The 26,069-nt window shown below is 40.0% G+C and overlaps 1 protein-coding gene and 1 pseudogene across 1 annotated transcript; both read left to right on the forward strand.

The window, feature by feature from the left end:
- The first annotated feature begins 1,961 nt into the window (after positions 1–1,961).
- On the forward strand, positions 1,962–14,630 carry TMPRSS12 (transmembrane serine protease 12). Its single transcript, XM_069491456.1, has 5 exons — positions 1,962–2,157; positions 2,844–3,039; positions 7,079–7,347; positions 11,365–11,507; positions 14,008–14,630. Exons 1-5 carry the CDS (start codon positions 1,962–1,964, stop codon positions 14,257–14,259), a joined length of 1,056 nt encoding a protein of 351 aa, XP_069347557.1. The 3' UTR covers positions 14,260–14,630.
- Positions 14,631–15,573: 943 nt separating this feature from the next.
- Positions 15,574–15,922, forward strand: LOC138397009 (small ribosomal subunit protein eS27-like pseudogene; annotated as a pseudogene).
- The last annotated feature ends 10,147 nt before the right edge of the window (positions 15,923–26,069 follow it).

Consider the following 26,069-nt stretch of genomic DNA (forward strand, 5'->3'; position numbering starts at 1 on the left):
CAGGGGCAAGTGGGAATTTATAACCAGGGAGCAGGGTAGGTGTCTGTGAATGGAAAATTACTAAGAGATACTATCAGGAGTTAACTGGGATTCTGCCTAAACCCACCTGACAGGATTCTTGCTTGACAGGCGGGGTGATCAGACTTCACCTGGGGTGGGCAGAGTGAGGAACCTGAGTAGATGCTAAAGGTGGGGGGAGGGGTCCTTCTAAACTGACTCAGCAGGGTTCTTGCTAAAACTGGATTTTACAAGCAAGTGCACAGATAGGCCTCGGAGAAGGTGCAGGAGCCTGACTAAAGTTTGGTCCAGCAGAGAATCTTTGTCACCCACCACAGTGAAACTCACAGACATCTTTTTGGCTCAGGCCTGGTTTTCCGCCACATTGTCGGGTTATCTGTTTCTTTCCTCCCTCTTCCCCAGCTTCCTTTACACGCTGACAAATTTCTCTTCCTTATGCTAAGCAACTGGCGTCCTACCCACAACTATGATGCATGCTCCAGGACTACTACTGAATATCCAAAAACCATATTAAACGGCTTAGCTAAAGGGAAGAAGGGCCATACACTTTGATCCTGGACCTTTTCTGATACAAAACCAAGAAGAATCTTTTAACTTTGTGGTTTTTTAAAATATAAGCTGATCAAAAATTTTAAATTTTAAGGCACAGCTTCTCCCTTTAGTCTAAGATGACAGAAAACAATCAAAATAATAATGGTAAAATTATACACACACTTCCTGCATTATTACATATATGTATATTCTCAGTCTGTCCACAGCAAGCCCTAAGGGTGTTGGGACATTTTTTTCTTCCATGTACAGTACATGTCAGACTGGTCTCCCCAGCTACCTGCAGTCAAGTTGTTCACCGCCATGCATGGATACCTACCCAACCTTGCTTACACTCCACCTTCAGCCTAGCCTGTCTTCACTACCCTTCCTCTTGCTCTTCCCCCTCCATTTAACTGGGTGCACCTCACATCCACCTCCTGCAGGGAGCCTTCCCAGACAGCCACAGCCCACACCAATCCCTGTGTCCGAACTTTGGGCCTTGGGTGTGTCACAGTTTATTTCTTTAGTTGTTCCCCAAGTGAATCAGTACCGATTTTCTCTGCTAGCCAAGTTATAAAGTTCTCTAGGTCAAAGAGCCAGGTCTTAACACACCTCCCATAATGTGATACTTATTTCAGTGTGTGGCATACAGCATGAGGGTAATATGTTCCTGTTCAGTGGACTGATTAACCAGGGCCACTTATCTGTGCCCCCTCCCCAATGTTTGGAATGTCAGGAGCTATCTCAGGGGTACTCAGAGGGGCAAGGAATAATGCTGCTCTCAGGCCAGGACCCAAGTGTGTGTGTACTGTGTGTGTGTGTGTGTGTGTGTGTGTGTAGAGATGTGTTTGGGGGGGGGAGGGTGTGCAATTACCATCAGTCAGACTTTGTCCTTAATGGTGCAGGTCCTTAAATTTGATTTTATCAAAGCTCACCCTGAGTTGATCAGATCAAGGCAAACCACTTCAAAGCTTTCGAATAATGAGATTAATCTGCATCACAGAGACTGGGTTCCTCCAATGGCCATGCTGTCACAAATCCCAATCTCTACACCTGCATTGCCTCAGGCCCTAGTATATGGTCCACAGTTTAGACGCTCTTGTTTCTGGAAGCCTCAGGGAGTGGCTCCAGCTCCTCCTTCCCACCAGAAGAGTCCCCCCATGCCGTTTAAGTGTGTACACAGGACCCAGGAAAGTCTTGTCCATTAACAATCCCCAGAGCCTGGCTGAGGGCAGGCCACTCGACTTTTGTCCGGACCACCGGGAGGCCTGACTCCTCCGGGCAGCTCGGCCCGCCCTCAGGCCCCTGTGACCCGCAGGCCCGCGCTGCTGCCTGGTCCCCGGCCGTGGGCCTCCGCCGTTGCGGGCGGGCGGGCGACGCCTGCCGCCATCTTGCCCACCCGGGGCTCCAATATGCGGCTGGGGCTCCTGGGCGCCTCGCTGCTGCTCGTGGGCAGCGCTCACCTCTTCTCCGCCCACAGCTCACTCTATGGCAGGAGCAGGCTCGGCCCCGCGCCGGAACAGGAACAGGCCGGTGGGTCCGAGAGGGCCACGGCCGCACGTGGGCGGCTCGGGCGAGAGGAGGAGGAGGAAGGGCCCGACACACAGGGCAGTACCTGCTCGGTCCTGTCTGGGCGGCCTCCCTTGCCTCCCCGACCCTGCTACTACAGTGTTTGAATTCGGGCCCCTCTTTTTCTTGTCCCAACTGCCTTTAACCAAAATTTTACAGACCTAAACAGTTTCTAGACCCATTATAATGACAGTAGCAGTAACAGAAAAAATGACATGCATTTGTATAGGGCATCTGTATTTGCCCCTCAGAACATGCTGGGGTTTATCATTCCCACTTTGTGAAATGATGATTCATTGGGATTCAGAGTTGAAAGGGCTGTTATGTGACCTTTTCATACTACAGCTGACAAAAATTAACCCAACAAGTTAAATGGCAAGTATTAGACCTTGCAGCTCTGGACTCACCAGGCCCAGGCTCTTAAATCACTATTTCACACAGAGGAGAGCATGATACCTGGCCAGAGAAACTTATCTCATTTTTATACTTTTGGGGAATAGAGTTTTCAAAATAATGAATTGTGTTGATTTCATGTCTATTTGTAAGTAATCAATTATGGCACATTTAACTCTCCTTTAAGATTCTTTCAAAATATGGTCACACCTCAGGTATCCAGCTTATACGTGTTTTAAATAGGAATTTAGAGGATTGTATTAATGTGTTCAGATTAAGAAGTAACCCAATATAGATGCTCAGTCCAAATAACTTATCATTTTTATTTTTAGATTGTGGAACAGCACCGCTTAGGGATGTGTTGAAAGGGTCTCGGATTATAGGGGGCACCAAAGCTCAAACTGGCGCGTGGCCATGGCTAGTTAGCCTGCAGATTAAATATGGCGGTTTACTTTCTCATGTATGTGGGGGAAGCCTAGTGAGAGACAAGTGGGTCCTCACAGCTGCCCACTGCATTAAAGACGTTAGGTATGTATTCAGAACACAACTGTTTTTACTCTCTTAGGGGATGTTTTGAAGTGGTAGAGGACCATTTAACTTCAGCCATTTTCAGTTGTCATATGTTTGCAAGGAACCATAATGCCTTAAACATAGTGCACTGTATTTGTTGAAATGAATCCATTAATTCAGATGTTGACAAACTTTTTCTGTAAGGATAGTAAATATTTTAGGCTCTCTAGGTCATACGGTCTCTGTCACAATTACTTGACATGAAAGCAGCCATAGACAGTATATAATTGAATGTGTAGCTGTAATCCAATAAACCTTTATGAATACTGAAACTTGAATTTCCTACAATTTTCACCTGTCACGAAATATTTTGTTTTTTCCAACCATTTAAAAATGTAAAACACATGTTTTGTTTATGGGCTGTATAAAAAGAGACATGACGGATTTGGCCTTCACTGTTAAGACTCTTTGAAAAAGAGACTCCTGTTTCATCTGCATTGGCCCATAAAATCCAACTGCAATCTGATTTTTGTGGCCAGATGTGATCTCTTCTCACATCCCACCTATTTGATCTCTACAGCATTCGACAATGTTGACCACATCCTGTCCTTGAAATTCTCTTTTCTTGATTTCTAAAACACCACTCTCTACTCTTTTTTCTTTTCTCTTTCTTCCTTGATGAATCTTTGTCATCTTTCAAATTGCAGTGTTTTCTTCACCACCATGCAATATATCCATGTAATAAAACTTCACTTGTACCCCCTAAATCTATACAAATTTTAAAAAATGGCAGCATTTTCTAGGGTTCTTCCCTCTATCTTCTTGCGTTATCATTCTGTACTCTTTCCTAGAGATGTCTCATCTACCTGTTTCAGCAGTCACTACATGCTGGCAACTCCTAAGTCTCTCCTGATGAGTTTTATTTCTACCTGTCTACTATGCATATGTATTGGAGTCACATTCTAAACAATCCAACACTGAATTTTTTTTTTTACCTTTTCTCTAATCCTATTCCTTCTATATTCTCTCAGTTAATAGCATCACCAACACCTCCATTACCCAGAAAATTATCTGATTTCTCCCATTTCACCTATCCAAGTGGTCCCCAAGGCTTATGAAATCTCTCCGTGCAGTATCTTAAATTTGCTTCTTGGCCGGGCGTGGTGGCTCACGCCTGTAATCCTAGCACTCTGGGAGGCCGAGGTGGGCGGATCGTTTGAGCTCAGGAGTTTGAGACCAGCCTGAGCAAGAGCGAGACCCCCATCTCTACTAAAAATAGAAAGAAATTATATGGACATCTAAAAATATATATAGAAAAAATTAGCCGGGCATGGTGGTGCATGCCTGTAGTCCCAGCTACTCGGGAGGCTGAGACAGGAGGATCGCTTGAGCTCAGGAGTTTGAGGTTGCTGTGAGCTAGGCTGACGCCACGGCACTCACTCTAGCCTGGGCAACAAAGTGAGACTCTGTCTCAAAAAAAAAAAAAAAATTTGCTTCTTCCGTCCCTAAGCCCTTCCTACTGATTAGGAGTCTAGAATATCAGTCTCATATCCCTGCCTTATCACTTACACTACTAGTATAACAGCTATCCTAATGAGTGTCGAGTGGGAGCTCATTGTGGCTCTGAGTTCCATTTCCCTAATTACTCTAATTACTAGTGATGTTTAGCATCTTTCCATGTGCTAATTGGCCATTTGTACATCTTCTTTGGAGAAATGTCTATTAAAAAGTCCTTTGTCCTTTTTTGACTTGGGCTGTTTGTTTTTTTGTTATTGAGTTGTAGTAGTTCTTTATATATTCTAGATATTAATCCCTTATCAGATATATGATTTGCAAATATTTTCTCCCATTTTGTGGGTTGTCTTTTCGCTCTCTTGATAGTGTCCTTTGATACACAAAAGTTTTTGATTTTGATGAAGTCTAGTTTACCTATTTTTTCTTTTGTTACCTATACTTTTTGGTGTCATATCTAAGAAATCATTACCAAATCCAATATCATGAAGCTTTTCCCCTACTTTTTCTTCTAACAATTTTATGGTTTCAGCTCTTATATTTAGATCTTTGATCCATTTTGAGTTAATTTTTGCATATGGTGTGAGGTAAGAGTCCAGCATCATTGTTTTGCATGTGGCTATCCAGTTTTCCCAGCACCATTTGTTGAAAAGAATGTCCTTTCCCCTTTAGATGGTCTTGGCACCCTCACTGAAAATCAATTGATCATATATGAGGGGGTATATTTCTGGCCTCCCAATTCTTTTCCCGACTGATGCCTGTCCTTATGCCAGTGCCACACTGTTTTCATTACTGTGGCTTCATAGTCAGTTTTGAAATCAACAAGTGTGAGTCCTCCAACTTCATTCTTCTTTTTCAAGATTATTTTGACTATTTGGAGTCCCTTGATATTCCGTATCAATTTTAGGATGAATTTCTCATTTCCCATTTCTCATAACTCATCTGTACTATTATCATCAAACACACACATACTCACATACTTTGCCAATTTGAAGGGTAAAAAGTTATCTCAGTATCTGTGAACAGCAGTGTATAAAGTGAAAGTTCCTCTTTCCTAATTCAATTCTAGCTATAACAAATGTTAGCCTCTTGAGCTTTTAATTTTTTATCTTTTCACCTTTTCTGGGTGTTTTTCTTTTTTTTTTGCTTGCTTTTTTTTTTTTAAGACTGTTAAGATTCATTATTTGCTTCTTGTTTTTACCTTTAGTGTCGTATTATCGAGTCCTTTCTTATGTCAATGTTATATATTCATCTATAACTTTTCTGGTTTAATTTTAAAATTTCTCATGCTAAATTAATATCCAAATATTTCACTCAAACTTTCAAAAATATCTATAAAGTAGATGGAATATTTTAGTGAACTTCCATGTACCCATCACCCAGGTTCAAGTTATTAGCTTATACCTGATTGTGTTTCATTTATACCCTAACCAACTCCTTCCTCCAATTATTTTGAAGCAAATCTCAGACATATGACTGGATAGCTCTAAAAAAAAAAAAAAAAAACCCAAACAGTAACTCTTTATTAAAAGATTTGAGCATTTAAATATTGAATCCATTCAGAGTTTATTTTGGTATTTAGTGTTATTTCATGGATTTAATTTTATTTCTCTTATTAAATAGTTATCTAGTTGTCCCAATATCATTTATTGAATAATTCATCCTTTTACCTATAGGTAAGAAATGCCACCTTAATCATATGTTAAATTCTCATGTACTTGAATCTATTCCTGGATTTTCTTTTTTATTTTTTGACACAGGGTCCTGTTCCATTGCTTGGGCTAGAGTGCAGTGGTGTCATCATAGCTCACTGCAACCTTGAACTCCTGGGCTCAAGCAATCCTCCTGCCTCAGCCTTCGAGCAGCTGGGACTATAGGCGTGTGCCACCACATCCAGCTAGTTTTTTTCTTTTCTTTTCTTTTCTTTTTTTTATGAGACAGAGTCTTACTTTGTGGTCCCAGGTAGAATGCAGTGGCATCATCATAGCTCACTGCAACCTCAAACTCCTGGGCTCAAGCTATCCTCCTGCCTCAGCCTGCTGAGTAGCTGGGACTACAGGCGCCCGCCACCATGTCTGGCTAATTTTTCTGTTTTGGGTAGAGACAGGGTCTCACTGTGCTCAGGCTGGTCTCAGGCTCCCGAGCTCAAGGGATCCTCCCGCCTTGGCCTCCCAAGAGTGCTACGAGTACAGGTGTGAGCCACCTCGCCTGGCCTTTTTTTCTATTTTATGTAGAGATGGGATCTCACTATGATTCTCAGGCTGGTCTCAAACTCCTGGCCTCAAGTGATCCTCGGCTTCCCACAGTGCTAAGATTATAAGCATGAGCTACTGTGCCTGGCCCTACTGTTTCTGGATTTTCTGTCCCATTGATATTTTTCTTCTTTCCTACATCATATTTGGGTTTTTATTTTATACTTTGTCACATGAAAGTGCTATTAAATTTTTTTTGCTATTAATCTAACATGAGGAAAAAAACTAATGGGAAATTAAGAACATTTACCTAAACAACCATATTTAAAATAAAAATATTTATTTTCTTTCAGAGATCCTTTAATGTGGAGAGCTGTGATTGGAACTAATAACAGACATGGGGACCATGGACATACCAAGAAGATTAAAATTAAAGGAATCATTATTCATCCAGACTTCATTTTGGAATCTTACGTAAATGATATTGCACTTTTTCATTTAAAAAAAGCAGTGAGGTATAATGATTACATTCAGCCTATTTGTCTACCTTTTGATGTTTTTCAAAACCTGGACCAAAACACAAAATGTTTTATAAGTGGCTGGGGAAGAACAAAAGAACAAGGTAATAATAGTCTGAATTTTACTGAGACACATTTTCCTGATTATTGGCAAAGAAAGATCAATGCTTATATATAGTCATGTGCCATATAACAACATTTTGGTCAATGATGGAGCACATATACGATGATGTTCCCATAAGATTATAATGCCGTAATTTTACTGGACCTTTTCTATGTATGTTTAGGTATGTTTAGATACACAAATACCTACCATTGTGTTACAACCACCTACAGTATTCAGAATAGTAATATGCTGTATAGGTTTGAAGCCTAGGAGCAATAGCCCATACCATATTGCCTAGGTGTGTAGTAAGATAGACCATCTAGGTTTGTGTAAGTACACTCTATGATATTCAAATAATGATGAAATTACCTAATGATCCCATTTCTCAGAAGGGTCTGAATAAAGTAGCCAGTACACAAAATCAGCAATACATAAAATACAACCAATATTCAAAAATCTATTTATATATACTAGCAATAAAATTTTAAAAGTTAACAGATATCACACCCACAGGATGACTATAATCAAAAAACGAGACAGCAACAAGCATTGGTGAGGATGTGAAGAACTTAGAACCCTCACATTGCTGATGGAAATAAAAAATGGTACATCTGCTTTGGAATACAGTTTGGAAGTTCCTTAAAAAGTTAAACATAGAGTTATCATATGACTCAACAATTCAATTTCTAGGTATATACCCAAGAGAAATGGAAAACATGTGTCCACACAAAAACTTGTACACCAATGTTCATGGTAGCATTATTCAGAATAGCCAAAAAAGGGAACCTGTGAATTTTAGTATCAAATGTGAAAACTAGTGGGGACAGACTAAAACATTAAGACATAATATGTTACGCAAATGTTGTCTCCAAGCAAGGACAATTTGATTTCTTCCTAATTTGGATGCCCTTTATTACTTTCTCTTGTCTGATTGCTCTAGCTAGAACTTCTAGTACTATGTTAACAGTGATGAAAGTGGGCATCCTTGTCTTGTTCCAGACCTTAGAAGAAAGGCTTTCAATTATTTCCCATTCAGTATGATATTAGCTGTGGGTCTGTTATATATGGCTTTTATCGTGTTGAGGTAGGTTCCTTTAAACCCAGTTTTTTTGGAGCTTTTATCATGAAGCGATGTTAAATTTTATTGAGTGCTTTTCTAGCATCAACTGAAATGATCATGTGGTTTTTGTCCTTGGTTTCTGTTGATATGATGTATCACATTGGTTGATCTGTGTATGCTGAACCATCCTTACATCCCTGTGATGAGTCCCACTTGATCATGATGAATAATCTTTGTAACATGTTGTTGAATTTGGTTTGCTAGTGTTTTGTTGAGGATTTTTGCAGGTATGTTCATCAGAGATATTGGCATGTAGTTTTTTATTTGTTGTGTTTTTTTCTGGTTTTGGTATTAGGGTGATACAGGCCTCATAAAATAAGTTTGGGACTATTCGCTCCTCCTCAGTTTTTTGGAATAGTTTATGTAGGGTTGGTATTAGTTCTTCTTAGAATGCTTGGTAGAAATCAGCAGTGAGCCTATCGGGTTCTGGGCTTTTCTTTGATGGGAGCCTTTTTATTACTGATTCTATCCCCTTACTTGTTATTGGTTTATTCAGGTTTTGGATTTCTTTCTGGTTCAATCTTGGTAGGTTGTATGTGTCTAGGAATTTATCCATTTCTTCTAGGTTTTCCAATTTATTGGCATGCAGTTGCTCATAGTCATCTCTAATGATCCTTTGGATTCCTGCAGTATCAGTTGTAATGTCTACTCTTTCATCTCTGATTTTATTTATTTGGGTCTTCGTTTTTTTCTTAGTCTGGCTAAAGAATTGTCAATTTTGTTTTATCCTTTCAGAAAACGAACTATTTGTTTCGTTGATCTCTTGTATTTTTTTTGTTTCAATTTCACTTATTTCTGCTCTATTATTTCTTTTCTTCTACTAATATTGGGTTTGGTTTGCTATTTTTTGTTGAGATGCATCATTAGGTTGTTTATTTGAAGCTTTTCTACCTTTTTGACATAGGCATTTATTGCTATAAACTTTCCTCTTGTTACTTTTTCTTGTTAGCTTTTTCTATATCCCTTAGATTTTGATATGTTGTATTTTCATTTTCATTTGAGAAATTTTTTATTTCCTTCTTAATCTCTTCATTGACCCACTGGTCATTCAGGAGCATATTGTTTATTTTCCATATGTTTGTATATTTTCCGTTGTCATATGTGGTAGCTGAATATTTTGTGTGCCCTGCAACCTTCCCCAACTTTACTGGTAATAGACATTGTCCCCCTGGCTTCAGATGAGCAGATGACCCAATTCCAGTCACAGAATTCTTGTTATTTATTTCCAGTTTTATATCATTGCGGTCAGAGAAAATACCTGGTATGATTTCAATTTTTTTTGAATTTTTTAAGACTCAGTTTGTGGCCCAACTGCCTTACAAATTTAGTCCAGGCCCCAAGCTGTTTTTTGTCAGCTGGTGGTGGGGTTGGCTGGAACTCAGTTTGGGGCAGAGGATTTCCCTTTGGCAGGTCTGATCTAGACGCTCCCTCTGTGGGCACAGGCACAATTCTGCCCTGTGCTGTGTCCCCTGTGCTGTGTCCCCTGTGCCAGGGTGGCCCTGAGTTTCAATGCAAAGTCCCACAGTCACTTCACTCTCCCTCCCCCAGGCACCCAGATTCTCTCTCCGCTAGGTATGCTGGTGCAGCACTGCTGGGGGATGGAAGAGGGGTGGCGTAGGAAATGCAAGATTGTCTTTTCTGCCCTCTTCAGCGCCTCTGTCCTAGATATAATGTCAAAACCAAATGATCACTCACCTGGCTTTTGGCTCTTCTGAAGGTACTTGCTTGTGTGGACAATTGTTGAATTTGGTGTTCCTGCAGAGGGACAGTTGCTAGAGGTTTCTATTCAGCCATCTTGCTCCACTCCTAATAAATTGTTTTTAAATAAATGGCAGAGATGTGGCTGGCCTCTGGGAAACCTCAATCCAGGAATCTGAATGACATTTAGGACATATTATTTTATTTTTACTTCCTATTTTTGTCTGTCTCTGCGTGTTGACTTCATTCTCTTAGGCTGCCTGTCCTCAAAGGAACTATGGCTGTAGGCTGCTTTGGACATATAGCCAAATAGTCATGTAACTAGGGTGAAAAAAGTTCTTCTCCGGCAGCTCATATTAAAAATGCTGTGGAAGTATTCCAATTGGCTAGATTTGTATCAAATAAAGTCATCCTAAGATCAATCAGTATCACCAGGAGAATAGAATTGGGTCATCTGCTCATCTGAAGCCAGGGGGGGACGATGTCTATTACCAGAAAAGTTGGAGAGGGATGCAGGGCACACAAAATATTCAGCTACCACATGTGACAACTGAAACTCTGAAATGACTGATGGGGTCAGATGCTGCTGTTATAGTATCTTTTCTATGGATTTATTTTCCAATAATCTGACCTTTAATAATTCCTGAATTATTGCCTTGCATTTTCCTACCCTTTCTATAACAAAGAACCACTTTATGTTCAGGAATTAGCAGATAAGTTAGGGGAACACGTGAATTAAAAATCTATTTTTTCACAGCACACCTGATGCATGAAAAAAAATCTATTTTTATGTTCATCATCCTTCACAACTTAGCATCATTAGCAAATTTAATAAAAATTATCCACAATTTACAACATAAAATTGACTTCAGCATTTACCTCTTTAGCCCTTGACAATTTTTACATAGCTTTATTTTGTAAACTTATAGATCCTCTTGGGAGACCTTCAAAAAATACATGAAAGCAAAGATAACTAAAATCACCTGAAATTCCTATTATCCAGAGATAACTGTCATTAACATTTAGGTGAACATTCTACAATCTTCCTAGGCATACATACATATATATGTGGATATAATTTTACATAATTGTTGAATCACTCACTTTGGAAAGAAAATCTATTAAACACCAAAATTTTAAATCACTGTAAAAATACCTGTGCTCCAAAATAATTTATTGTTATTTTTTTGTTAACAGGTAATGTTACAGATCTCTTACAGGAAGCAGAAGTGCATTATATTTCTCGAAATATTTGTAATTCTGAGAGGAGTTATGGGGGAATAATTCCTGACACTTCGTTTTGTGCGGGTGATGAAAATGGATATTTTGATACTTGCAGGGTAAGACCAAATAATTTGCCATAAAAATATTTTCTGAAGCCAGAAGGGAATGTGAACAAGGCCTTTGATCACTTTCAGGAGGTCTTAATTATCAGGTGTAAAAATACTGAATTCTCTTTTCTCCTTTTTAACAATCCAAATCTTCTTGGTTTCTGATTCCTTGGTTTCATCACGGTCCACCTTAGGCAAGATTTGCCTTGAATCTTTTTTTTTTTTTATCATCACCTTTGAGATATAATCCCCTATTTAAAGTATAAAATTCAATGTTTCTTTTAGTGTATGTATAGAGTTGTGCAATCATCACCACAATCTAATTTTAGAACATTTTTGTTACCCCTGAAAGGAACCCATACCCATTAGGAATCACTCCCCCATTCTCCTCCCACTCACCTCTAGACCACTAATCTCTGTAGAGTTGCTTATCCGGGACATTGCCTATTCTGGACTTTTATGAAGTAATTCAATATGTGGTCTTTTATCACTGGTTTCTTTCTTTCTTTTTTTTTTTTTGAGACAGAGTCTCACTCTGTTGCCTGGGCTAGAATGCTGTGGCGTCAGCCTAGCTCACAGCAACCTCAAACTCCTGGGCTCAAGCAATCCTCCTGCCTCAGCCTCCCGAGTAGCTGGGACTTCAGGCATGCACCACCATGCCTGGCTAATTTTTTCTATATATATTTTTAGTTGTCCATATAATTTCTTTCTATTTTTAGTAGAGACAGGGTCGCGCTATTGCTCAGGCTGGTCTCTTGAACTCCTGAGCTCAAACGATCCACCCACCTTGGCCTCCCAGAGTGCTAGGATTACAGGCGTGAGCCACCGCACCTGGCCCTATCACTGTTTCTTTCATTTAGTATAATGTTTTCAAGGTTTGCCCATGTTGTATAATGTATCAATACTTTATTAATTTTTTTTGCCAAATAATGTACCATTGTATGGGTATGTGTGGATATACCATGTTTCATTCACCCATTCATTAGCTGATGGACATTTAGGCTGTTTTCGCTTTCTGGCTTTTATGAGTAATATTACCATGAACATTTGTGTCTATATTTTTGTGCATTTACATGTCTTCATTTATCTTAGAAACTCCACCTAAAAGTGGAATTACTGAGTTAACGTTTAACATTTTGAGGCACTGCCAAACTGTATTCCAAAATGGCCGCACCATTTTACATTCCCACATGCAGGGCATCAGGATTATAGTTTCTCCACATCCTTGTCAGTACTTTTTATTGTCTATATTTTTTTATTATGGCCATCCCTGTGGGTATGAAGTAGTATTTCATTGTGGTTTTAATGGCACTTATTATCCATTTATATGTCTTCTTTAGAGAATATCTATTTGGATCATTTTCTCATTTTGAAATTTACTTGTCTTTTTATCATTGAGTTGAAGCATTCTTCACATATCCTGGATACAAGTCCCTTACTAGATACATGATAAGCAATATTTTCTCCCATTCTGTGGACTGTTTTTTCACTTTTCTGACGTTATCGTGTATAGCACAGAAGTCAATTTTTTATGCAGTCCAACTGATCGATTTTTTTGTTTTATCTTTTTATGCTTTTTGACTCTATTCCCATTTTTTTCACTATTTCCAAACCTACCAGTTCTTCATTCCCAAGAGCATCCCAGATTCTCATCTTTTCCTACTCATTCCCATTTCTGAAATCTAAGGTTTATCTTTCCTGTGTCCTTTTCCTTAAAAATCTTGCTAAGTAAAATAGTGAAGAATCCAATCTAATTGAATTGCATTCCGCGGCAAAACATCCTCATCATCAAAAAGTAATTATTAAATGCCTGCCTTACACAGAGAATTTGAAACACCTTAGAAACACAGACCTTAACTTTTAGGCACTGAAACAGTTATTTCAGTGTCCTTGTTGGTTTGAGTGCATTAACAGGCCTTAGTAACCAGTGTTTGGGTGCATTGTAAACTGTGAAAGAGATCTGTTATTTATAATACACAGAGAGTCTCTGCCCTTTATTCTCATTTTGCTACGCTACCCAAAGTCAACACTTAGAAAGATGTCATCTCTTGCAAGATGCCAGTTTATGCCTCTTTAGCTAGCAAACCACATATAAACCTAAAAGAATCCTTCATGTATCTTAGAGTTATGCCTTTCGCACACAGTATTAAGAGAAATATTCTAACAGATAGTTTTTGCAATATTTTACACACTTCCTAAATTATATTTCTCCTGAGTAATTGCATTAAAAAATCCAAACAATTTTATTTATAGTATTTTGGTTCAAAACTATGCAGATGAGAAGTTTATCTATCAACTGTATAGTTCCTCCAAATATCTGGGCAGACTGAATATCTCCTGTTTGAGTTGGAATATTAAACTCAGAATCTATGGATCTTTAACATTTGGGGGTATATTTAAAATGTATATTTATATAAATCTATGTTTAATGTAATTAATTTTCCCCAGTTCTACTGCTACTTAACGAATACTAGAAGTAACTAACACTATTTTGGGGCTTTTTTGATAGGGTGATAGTGGTGGACCATTAATGTGCTACTTACCAGAACATAAAAGATTTTTTGTAATGGGAATTACCAGTTACGGACATGGCTGTGGTCGAAGAAATTTTCCTGGTATCTATTGTGGGCCATCCTTCTTTCAAAAGTGGCTGACAGATCACTTCTCCCAGACAAGCGCAAAAGGCACACTGAATATAAGTATTTTATTTGGACAGATCTTCATAGCTTTAGGTTCTGTTATCTTACTAGCAACAACATAAAGAAATTCTGAAGACTTTAGTATCTTTATTTTGCACTGTGTCTCTATGTTCTACATACTGAAAATCATTTATTCTTTTACCAATTAATTGCCCATGTTAGAGTTCTTATGTGAACATTTTTCAAAATGTAAGGATTGTGACATATTAGATACACGATTGCAAATTTGGCACCGAATCATATGCTTCCTTGATGTGTCTTGATTGTTTTACTTTATAATCATAATTTTGTATTTGGAATACTTTCCTAGAGTTTGTATAAAATATTCAGTTAAATATATACTTCATATATATAAATGCCAAATAAAGAGTTTATAATTAAAACGAAAGCTGTTCTTTCATTAATCAAAACTCCTTTTAAGTTACATTTTATTTTAATCAAAAAATTTGTATGATTTACTATTTTTTTGAATTATTATCTTGTTTCTAATTCTCAAAGGATATTTGGAGAAATAAGCATTTGCCTATTATTTAAATTCTCATTAAAAGAATTAATTTGATATCAATACTTCATTTACTATGCCAAGAGAGAACTATGGTTCAGATATAGCTTACTTTTACTTTTTATTTAGAAATTTATAATGTGACTTTTTCCCAGGATTATAACTTACTTTCTAAACCTTATCTTCTTGAAGCTCGTGCTACAAGTTTGTATTTTGTGCGCGCTCTGAATTAACTGTGAGGAGAGTGATGGGAAAGCGGGCTGGGTACAAGAGGGAAACCAACCTGGGATAAACTTTATGATGACTCATCTATAAAATGAATTAAAAGGAATAAAAGAAAATGAAGAGAATGAAGCAAAATAAAAAGTTGACAGAATTAGTATCTGCTATTAATCAACTCACATTTCCCTTGAACTTAGGAGAATCCATTTAGCAAAAGAGAAATAATTATTTTCTTATCCTTTTCACATCCAATCAGCCAAAACCAAGTGTTTTTGTTGCTATTTTGCATTAACCTAACTTCAGGATTTAACTGAAAGTAAGCATGAGTTTCCTACCTATTAATTTCCTTAGGGATCATTACTAGCTAACACTCAAGGGGCAGATGACTATGATTTTTACAGACTGAGCAACACTGAGGGACGTTGGTTGTTCTTTCTTGAAAGAGGCCCTAGTTTATCCATTGACAAGATCTCATAAGGAATTAGTTGGTAATGTTTAGATAGCAATTAACATAATGCATTTCTCTTTTCCTATTTATATTGCCTGAGTATCATTCAGATTCACTTGATAACCTTGAATGTTAATAAAAAGAAACTGTTCGAGGAGTGTCGTCTGAGAGGTCTGGACCAGCTGGGCTTGAGAAAGGGTCAAGATGCCTTTGGCTAGAGATTTACTTCATCCCTCCTTGGAAGAGGAAAAGAAAAAACAAAAAGAAACGGATAGTTCAAAGTCCAAACTCTTATTTTATGGATGTAAAATGTCCAGGTTGCTACCAGATTACCACAGTTTTCAGCCATGCTCAGATAGTGGTTCTTTGTATAGGGTGTTCAACAGTGTTGTGCCAGCCTGCAGGAGGACAAGCCAGATCCACAGAAGGGTGTTCATTTAAAAGAAAGCAACACTAATGATCTACACAATTTCCTGAATTTGTGTTATCTCACAGAAAGCCTTATCATAAATTCAGTAATTCTAGTTAATCTACCAAAATAATTACATTTGATTTTGTAAGGTATATAACAGTGATCTCCTATTTTGGTGTCAGTTTTCAATAAAGTTTTGATTATGGGGGAAAAAAAAAGAAACTCTTCTAAAATGTATTGACAGCATTGGAGGGGAAGCCTGTGCTTTTCACTTCAAAGGCATCTTCTAGTTACTCTTTAGGTCTACATTTCTAATCAGGTGGGAGCTACTACTGGGTAATCCTAGCACTCTGGGAGGCCGAAGCGGGTGGACGGTTTGAGCTCAGGAGTTCGAGACCAGCCTGAGCAAGAGCGAGACCCCGTCTCTACTAAAAATAGAAAGAAATTATATGGACCAGGCTGCCACACCTAGTTCTGCCCAGTTTTACGTTTTTTAGTCCAGTATCCCACCAAAGCTTATTTTCTGCATTCCAGTCCTCAGTTCCGAAAATACAGACCGTACTTGCCAGTTTAAAACTTAAGGCAGTTTAGGTTCTTGGGCTCATTATCCTTATTATCTAGCACACACTTTGCTGAACACAGTAGACTGCAAGGCAGGAAAGGGTCCACTGTGATTAGGAAAGCCCTGTATAAGTAGGTGTATCATGTAGGAGCCCCTAAAAATCAAGCAATCTGTGAGTCTGTAAAGAAGCAGACATGGGCCGGGCGCGGTGGCTCACGCCTGTAATCCTAGCACTCTGGGAGGCCGAGGTGGGCGGATCGTTTGAGCTCAGGAGTTCGAGACCAGCCTGAGCAATGAGCGAGACCCCACCTCTACTAAAAATAGAAAGAAATTATATGGACATCTAAAAATATATATAGAAAAAATTAGCCGGGCATGGTGGTGCATGCCTGTAGTCCCAGCTACTCGGGAGGCTGAGACAGGAGGATCGCTTGAGCTCAGGAGTTTGAGGTTGCTGTGAGCTAGGCTGACGCCACGGCACTCACTCTAGCCTGGGCAACAGAGTGAGACTCTGTCTCAAAAAAAAAAAAAAAAAAAGAAGCAGACATGTCTTTTTTGGATTATTCTGATCAAATTCCACTCCTGTTCCAAGATGATTTCTTTGTTCTTTGCAACTATGGAAACTGTGAAAATCATCATAAATGCCTTTGAAAACAAGGTTTAGGGAATTCTGTCAGTGGGTTTAAGACTAGGATTTTCAGCAATACTTTGCAAATGTATATTTTCTGAGGTGATTTTGCAAAAGCTCTATTTTAAATGTCAAATGAAGCAATAAATTCACATTCATGTTAGGAACGGAAACAAACAGTTTATATCTTTACTGGCTTGGTTTCCTTTTTGGTAATGTCTCCGGTAGGCCTTTCCTTCACTGTGGAAAATTTAGCTGTTTGGACGTACAGCTTTTTCTTTCGACAGCCTGGTAACTATAAACACAGTTAATAGATTTAAGCGAAAGCCATCTTGGAAGGATCAGAATGGGTTTTGAAAAGGTCAAGTCCAAACACCCCATTTGTGAAATCCACATAGCAGAAAGAGAGGAAGTTTACTATTCTAACTATCTCTTGAACATGAAAATTATTGATGCAGTGAGGCTGGATGCTCATCTAAGGCCCCCTGAGCCCTGGAACATGAATCTCCTTCCTCTGAAGTCTCCCCAAAGCAGGAGACGCCTTTATCTGCCCACCTCCCTATTGGTCAGGTCAGCCTAATGATCGACAAATGTGAAAAGCCACAGGTTGACGTGGTGAAATATCACCATCACGTGGGAAGACCACACTGAGGTACAAAGTACTGAACACATTCCTATCAATTCCCTCTTGTCTAAGTGGAATGGCAAACATTATCCTCACTTCCTATAGAGAAAACTGAGATGCAGAGAAATAAATAAATGATTTTTAAATTTTTTTTTTAGGGGACCTTGTCTCACTCCGTCACCCAGGCTGGAGTAGAGTGGAAAGATCATACCTCTGTAGCCTCAAACTCATGAGGTCTGTTAGGCAGCGACCAAAGCTGCAGGTGGCAGATACAGGCTAGGAAGGTGGTTAGCAGGGGGCGGAGAAGGGGGTGGCAACAATTAGGGGAAAGGACTGCAGGAAAATGCAGAACAGCTGACAATCACATATATCAATCATCTGGTAACATCCCACACTCCCTGTAAGTCCTCCCCCGGACCAGGCCAATAAGAGGAAACCACCTGGGAGTCCTTAACGTCTTTCTCCACTCATGGAGACTGACCCGTTCCTCTCTCAAATGTACTCTTGCTTTGTCTAGCTCCCTTCTTTTCTGTAATAAAAGCTGTTTATGTGGAATTGCTTCCTGTCTGTGGTCACTCCGTCACACCGGCCCTGCTTGTGAATTTTCCAAGCAAGGAGCCAAAGAACCAGGACAACAGTCCACCAAGAGGCTGGACGTGACAGGCTCAAGTGATCCTCCTGCCTCAGCCTCCTGATAGCTAGGACTACAGGTGTGGGCCACTGCATCTGGCTAATTTTTTAATTTTTTGTAGAGACAGGGTCTCACTATGTTGCCCAGGCCGATCTCCAACTCCTGGCCTCAAGCCATCCTCCCTCCTCAGCCTCCCAAAGTGCTGGGAGCACAAGCACGAGCCACAGCGCCTGATCAATAAATGAAGCTTGTTACAACCATTCCACAATTTACTGAGCAAGTCTTAGAAGCCCTGACTCCCAAAACCACAAAATCTGCTTCAGCAATCCATGCTGCCATATTATCTTCTTACTGCTTTCCTCCTTGGGCCCAGAACACGCATTTACAATCATTCTAGGAGCCAGAGGAAAGGACTTCAGCCTGTGCAAAAGGGAAACACACAAAAAAGGCAAAATATGTCCAAAGTCTTTTACGTCCCGTACTGGTTAAGAATCCTTTGCAAGCGATAGAACTCCCAATCCCAACAGGCTTAAGCAGAAAAAGGACATTACTCACTCAAATTAGTGAAAAGCATAGGGGCTAGAAAGCCTCAGGCACAGCTTGAGCAGGGCTCAGATTGTGTTATCAGAAGCCAGACAAACTGTAGGCTAGGGTCAGGTCTGCCCTCTCTCTGTCTGCTCCAATTAGTAAGCTGGTGGAAACAGTTCCAACCTTCGCACTTCCAGGGCCCAAGGCCAGTTAGAAAGAGCAAGCCACTTATGCAAAACCTCCAGCTGAGGTCCTGGACTGAGTCTCAACTGGCTCTGACTGACAATACTGGGTCAGGAGCCCATCCCTGAACCAATCATTATGGTTAGATGAGAGGGGTGGATTATGCTGATTGGCTCAAGTGTAGGTCACAGAGCTTCATCCCTGGGGCTGAGCACACCCAAAACTTGTCCCATGTGGACTGAGACAAGGAGAATTGTATATCCTCCAAATGAAAACAGAGCGTGTGACTGGGAAAACAGTTTGGAATGGATGCCGGGAAGCCACACCACAAATGCCCAATACAAGCCCACTGGACTCTGATCAGCCCCTCTGCTTTCCTGGGGGAAATCACATAGTACAATGCTTCAAACACTGGCTTTTCAACACTGTAACTGCATGCAACAAGGAAAATAAAAAACAAAAGAAAACACAGGCTTTGGCATCAAAGTTGATTCTGTGACCTTGGTCAAGTTCTATTGTCAGTTTCCTCATCCGCAAATGGGGATAATGTCTACTTAAAGGGTTATGGTGAGGAGTGAACAAAGTGATGCACTTGGCACTTAATAAATGTTGATTTCATTCAACACCCAGCACCCAGTAGACATTATTGAGTGTCTATTGGGTGCTCTGCTCTTGGTGCTTGGCTTAGAGCCCTGAATAAACTAGACACGTCCTTGCCCTCTTGGGGCGCACAACTGTGACCAATGTTGTTTCTAAGGAGGAAGCACGGGGTGCCAGGATAATGTGATCTGTCCTACCCAGAGGGAGGAGGTTGGAGGCTTCTTTGAGGAAGTGACATCTGAGCTGAATTCCAAAGGATGAATAAAGAATATTTCCGCACAACAGCTTGTGCCACAGCCACGTGAAAGGAGGAAACACGGTATGCTCGAGGAGTTGAAAGAAGGCAGGCAGGGCCGCGTACCAGAGCCCGAAGGGCAGATTCTGGGATGGCTACTATTTCATCAACTTCTTCCCAAACCTTGCTAAGACCCCGTGACGATGGGCCCAACACTTATTTTAATGGTTAACAAAACAAGACACATTGAAATGTCTTATATTTATGTTTTAAAACATTTTGTTCCCACCTGTTCTAATCTCTGAATTGTTTCTTCTGACTCCCTACATATTTCATACGTGAATAGAAAGTGAAGCAAACATTGCATAAGAGTTCCTTGTGTACTCTTGACCCTAACATGAGCCTTTCCCTTTGGTGTCGCTCTGGAAAACACTGAACTTAACATAACTGAAATTCATGTTTATCTGTTAAAGCAACCGAGAAAGTAATGAATCCTAGCAAACCAATGTCAACAAAAACAAAAAACCAAACTGTCCAGTTTGTTTCAAGTATGTCGATATTTAAAACCAAAGCTCAGGCTACACTAAAGAATCACAAGAATTCCCTGTTGAACTGTGGAACCACTGTTTAGCCCCAGCAACAGAGATCGGGGCAGAGGTCACGTTAACAGAGAGCAACGGAAATAACAGACTGGCCGATGTGCAAGATAGGATTTTGTTTCTAAAAGAAACTGTCTGGGAACCTGTAAAGAACTACATGAAACATACATATTAACTAGGAAAATCATCATTCAGAATTTACCATTCTTAAAAGTAAAAAGCAACATAATATTAATGGTTCATCCTTCTCAATCTTTAAGATGTATCTGACACCGATATCAACCTTCTCCTTGGAGTGATTCTTTTAGTCCGTGACTCTAATAGCTAAATTTCCATTTATTAAATTCCTTTTTTTTTTTTTTTGCCAGGCACTAACTTTTAAAACAATGATTTCATATAGTACTCCTAACTCTCTACAAGGCAGGGATAATTATCTCCATCTGACAAATGAGAAGACAGATTTGTGGAGGTTACACCACCTGCGCAGGGACACACGGTGAGAGGCCACACCGGTGTTCCCATGCAGTCAGCCCGGATCAGAAACCCAGGCCTCCCGCCTGTGCTGCGCTGCTTCTCAAGGTCATCTCTGAATGTAAAACCTCCATATTTCTATGTCCTCCTTCCTCCACCATCTCACAGTGAATGGTCCCATGAGACTCACTTGCTCTGTTGTGCCGAGTTCAATCCCTTGAGCCCTTCCTCTACTCTTAGCGTGTGAACCACCACCTGTGTGAGGAAGATTCCTAAACCTCATACGTTTGCTGGTCCTTTGACATTTAGAATTTAACACATCAAAAACAGAACGTACAGTCTCCTTCCCTAAGTACGCAACACTTGCCAACTTCCCCATGACCTATGATTATTTCTTTATTATTTAAGGACCAGAGAAAGTGATGCCCCTTCTACAAAGCATTCTCTGGCCACTTCAAGAAGCTTCCTCTTTGAGAAACCTCTTAGCACTCACTGATACCGAGGGGTGTGGCTTCACATCGCCAATGTCTTCTTTCTTTCTTCTACGTGTCAAACACGGTGCTTACTACATAGAAGGGGCTCAAAAAGTGTTTGTGGATTAAGTCCTGCCTCTTCTTCTCCATAGCTCTCAGCTCGTCCCTTCCACTCCATTTGCACAGCTAGCACCATCATCTTGGTTTGAGAACTAATGCCTGGATGACCATATGTACAGCTTGGCTGGGGACGGCTGGAATCCCTAACCATTCATGTAGGAACTTGCCAGTTATTGCCTGATTACTCAAAGGATAAGACAGGGAAGTAGCTCTAAAGTGAGGGGAAGACACAAAGTCTGGTATAATAGTAGAAAAACACTCCTTCTGCAAGTGATTCAACCTTCTTTGCCCTGCTTCACCCAATTCATCCCCCTGACATAGCACAGCAAAAACAGAAGCTCAGCGAACAACGTTCCTCGGGTGTAAAGAAGTGGTTTCCTAGACAGGCACCAATATCCGATCTAAACCAAGCCACAGCCTCTCATGCCTGAAAATGCTCCAGTGTGGTCTCCACGCTGCCACCCCTTCACCACCCCTGTGTCCCTACTCATAATTTCCAGAATAAGGACAAGCTTTCTTAAGCAACAGTTTATTAATAATTTGCCCGTTCCCACAACTCAAAATTATGAAGGCACCTACTCCTCATAAAATGGAATTTAAGCCGCTCATCTCTGTATTTAGGGCAGTCTGTCTAGTGACTTCTCAACATTTTCACAGCTTTGTGGTCCAGTGGAAAAGCATGGGGTTTACAGTCAGAATATCTGAATCCAAATCTCAACAATGCATCTTACTTGTATCTTATTGACTTAGTCAAAGAGGGTAACACCACCTCCGTCCCCTAGGATTGTTACGTGGATGGAATGAGACAAACACCAAAGGTGCTTTGCAAACCATAGAGCTGTGACTGTTGGGCACTGCAGCTTCTTCACACAGTCTTGCCCCCCGGTCAAGGCCTGCCTTCTTAAGCAACTGAGAGAAGAGCAGAATGAGATTTATTTTTCTATCAGAAGAGAAATTTTACTTCTATAGTCATGAAATTCCAATCATCTGATTATTACACACTACAATGTTTTCTGAAGATCTGGTATATTTTAAAGGAATTTCCCATAAAATATAGTTTGGCAAAGCTCTCATTTTCGTACCTAACAAAAAGTTTGGCACTCTCATGAGATGTACTCGCCTCTATTGCTACAAATAATCTGCACGCTGAGTGCTTGCAGACACAAACGTGGTTTTCTAAATCCCTCTAATTTTGTCTCCCATTATATAATACCTGTCAAACTAAACAGCTGATATTAGGACTGTAGAAGCAGCACCCAGTTCAATTTCTGTCTCACCTCTCAGGTGATGGGGGAGTATGAAATTGAATCTCAGAGGAAGAGCCCTTTTGATCTTATTATCCACTAAAGCTTAAAGAAATCTAAAAACCTTATTTAAAAAGTAGAGGCTGCAATATTAACACAAATATCTAGGCTAGGCTATGGTGGCCCACACTTGTAATCCCCACATTTTGGGAGGCGGGAGGATCATGTGAGGCCAGGAGTTTGAGACTAGCCTGGGCAACATAGTGAGACCCCTATCTCTACAAAAAATTAAAGAATTAGCTGGGTGCCTGTGGTCCTAGGTACTCAGGAGGCTGAGGCAGGAAGGTCACTTGAGCCCAGGTGTTTGAGGCTGCAGTGAGCTACGATCATGCCACTGCACTCCAGCCCCGGGTGACAGGGAAAGACCCTGTCTCAAAAAAAAAAAAAAAAAAAAAACAACCAACCGACCAAACATATATACATTTATATATTTATAAATACAAATGATGCTGTACACCAAGTTGCTTGCCAGTGCATGCAACTCCATCTGCCCAAATTTTTTAAGTGAAAAGAAGGACTGTTCACCTGTCAGGCCACACTTTTGCTATGATGTCTATTTTTTCCCCTTTGTATTCTGGGCAGAATTTAAAGCACTCTGAGCTCCTAAATAAAATTTTATAAAGAAACATTTGCCTTATGGTCACACAGCACTTAGATAACAGGATGCCTGAAAACGTGAGCATGAGGTAAAAATGGTGCCATCTAGCACCAATCCTTAACTTTCATGGGGGAGGGGTTTAGACAGCCTTGAGAATCTGATGAAAGGTATAGGTCCTCTCCCTAGAAAACTGCACCTACAAATAAACATACTATTTCAGGAGGAAAATAGACACACCAAGCACTTGTTTAAGAATCTTGTCACCTCCAAAGTGCCACATATGAAATTTTAAACTCAGAAGTCCCATTCTCTAGACATAGCCCCCTGGCCTTATAGCTCTTCCACTAAACTTTTCTTTTTTTTTGAGACAGAGTCTCACTCTGTCACCCTGGATAGGGTGCAGTGGTGTCATTGGGCTCAAGGGATCCTCCGGCCTCTAATAGGAATTACTCAATCATAAATTTCACAAAATATATACAAAACCTACCAACTGAAAGTTACAAGAGAAACCTGTAGATCTTGCTGAAGTAGAAAACTAAACTAATCCTTCTCTTCTGTTAAACAGGGATTAAAATATAAAAAATAAATAAAAAAAAAAGAAAACTAAACTAAAAAGGTAACTAAGGAAGATACAGACATAGAAATACACCATGTTTATGGATTGAAAAACTCAGTGTTATTAAGTTATAAATTCTCTCCCTATTAATCTACAGTTCAAAGCAATTCCAATCAAAATCCCAGCAGGTGCTTTTTGTTGATGTTTTTTAGAAGGGTCGCACTATGTTGACCAGACAGTTCTCCAACTCCTAGGCACAAGAGATCACCTTGTGCCCAGCCTCCTGAGTAGCTGAGACTACAGGCATGAGCCACAATGCCCGGCTACCAGCAAGTTTCTTGCAGACATTGACAATTCTCTCTAGAATTTATATAATAATGCAAAGTGCCTAGAAGAGTCAAAGCAATTTTGAGAAAGAATAAAGCTAGAAGACTTAAAGAACCTGATTTTAAGATTTGCTATAAACCCACAGTAAGCAAAACAGTGTGGTACTGGCATATAGATAGACATATGTATCAATAAAAAAGAACAGAAATCCCAGAATGGAACCACAGATATATGACCAATTGATTTTTAACAAAAATACTGAGACAATTTAATTATAAAAAATAGTCCTTTCAACAAATTGTGTGGAACAACTAGATATCTATAAGGAAAAATACTAACCTCATACTTTATCTCACACCCTATATAAGAAATAACTTGAAATGAATCATAGGCCTAAGCAAAAATGCTAAAACTATACAACTTATAGAAGAAGATATGGAAGAAATTCATTGCAAGCTTGGAATAGGCAGAGATTTCTTAAGCCAACAAAAAAAATCATGAACTTAAAAACATTATAATTTGGACTTCATCAAAAGAAAAGGTAAGCTAGGCACTAGGAGCAAATATTCATACATACATGCATACATACATACATACATATGGATACACATACACATTTATGTGTACTGATAAAGAACTTATACTCAGAATACATAAAGAACACTTTCAACATAATATGTAGACAACTCAATTTAGAAACAAAAGATTTAAACAGACACTGCACAAAAATATATATAATCATCCAGAAAACACACAGAAATATGCTCAACACCATTCACTCTAGAGGAATCAACATGTGAAAATAACATCTAGGTTGCTGAACTTCAGGTTACAAATATAAGATAAATACCAAATAGTAATATACTTTGGTTATGACAGACACATTTAACACCTTGGTCAAGCAAAAAGAGAAAACAGGCAAGGAGCCGTGGGGGTAAGCAAAGATGTGTGAGTTCAAATAAACCTTAGCTCTTCTAAGAAATAAAGATGGGAAATGAGTAGTAAATATTTCTGAAATATGGTGATTTCAGTCCATTAATGGACAATAAGCACCATTGGGTTCATGCATAGAAAGAAACTGTCATTGTTCTGGATCACTGAAAACCGATTTCAGTTAAGTTATAGCTGCTCGGTGGCATCAGCAAGGCGGCAGAATAGCAGGTTCCCAGCTCTACTTCCCCTTACAGACACTGTGACACTGTTTAACAAATATCCACAGACAAGAATGCTCCTGTGCAAATCCCAGAACCCAGGGGTGAGGCTGAATCAATCCCCTGGAGCATAAAACCTGAGAAAAGTCACATTGAAAAGGTAAGAAAAGCAATGTCACTTTTACCATGACACTCCTACACCAGAACAGTACCAGCACAAACAAAGAGGGAGCCCCTGGGCCTACAGTTTCTCCAAGGGGAAAAAGAGAGCTGATGGCAGACAACCACCTTCCCCAGCGTTCTAAGGCACTTCCCAGTCATGCCTTATGGGGAACACTGGAGAAATTGGCAGGCCTAGACTACTGGGGGACAGGTAGAAACAAAAAAGGGGGGCAGGGCCTAGAGCAACCAGTGCACAGATCTTGGCAGTGACATTGCATGCCTGTTGGAAGCCTTGACTGACCACTGAACCCAGAGATAGCAGCTCCACCCACCTGACAGCCGATCCAGCAGCTCCATCTGGCTAGGGAGCACAGTAAGCAGCTCTGCCAGGCTGAGGTCTCCAGCCAGAGGGCCTGGCTTAGCTGCAGAACCCAATCTGTGGCCCTTACCTAATTGCAGGTCATATCCTGTGACCCTGAACAAAAAAAGAGCCGAGCGTGAGCTCCTGTCTCACTATGAACACAGTCTAAGGCTC

This window comes from Eulemur rufifrons, chromosome 16 (assembly GCF_041146395.1).
Source record: "Eulemur rufifrons isolate Redbay chromosome 16, OSU_ERuf_1, whole genome shotgun sequence".
Lineage (NCBI taxonomy): Eukaryota > Metazoa > Chordata > Mammalia > Primates > Lemuridae > Eulemur > Eulemur rufifrons.

Excerpts from the sequence above, each read along its gene's own strand:
- TMPRSS12 (XM_069491456.1), top strand. The coding sequence starts at position 1,962 with ATGCGGCTGGGGCTCCTGGGCGCCTCGCTGCTGCTCGTGGGCAGCGCT. Across the intron at positions 7,348-11,364 it reads GGGAAGAACAAAAGAACAAG|GTAATGTTACAGATCTCTTA; the intron begins GTAATAATAGTC and ends TTTTGTTAACAG. Across the intron at positions 11,508-14,007 it reads GATATTTTGATACTTGCAGG|GGTGATAGTGGTGGACCATT; the intron begins GTAAGACCAAAT and ends CTTTTTTGATAG.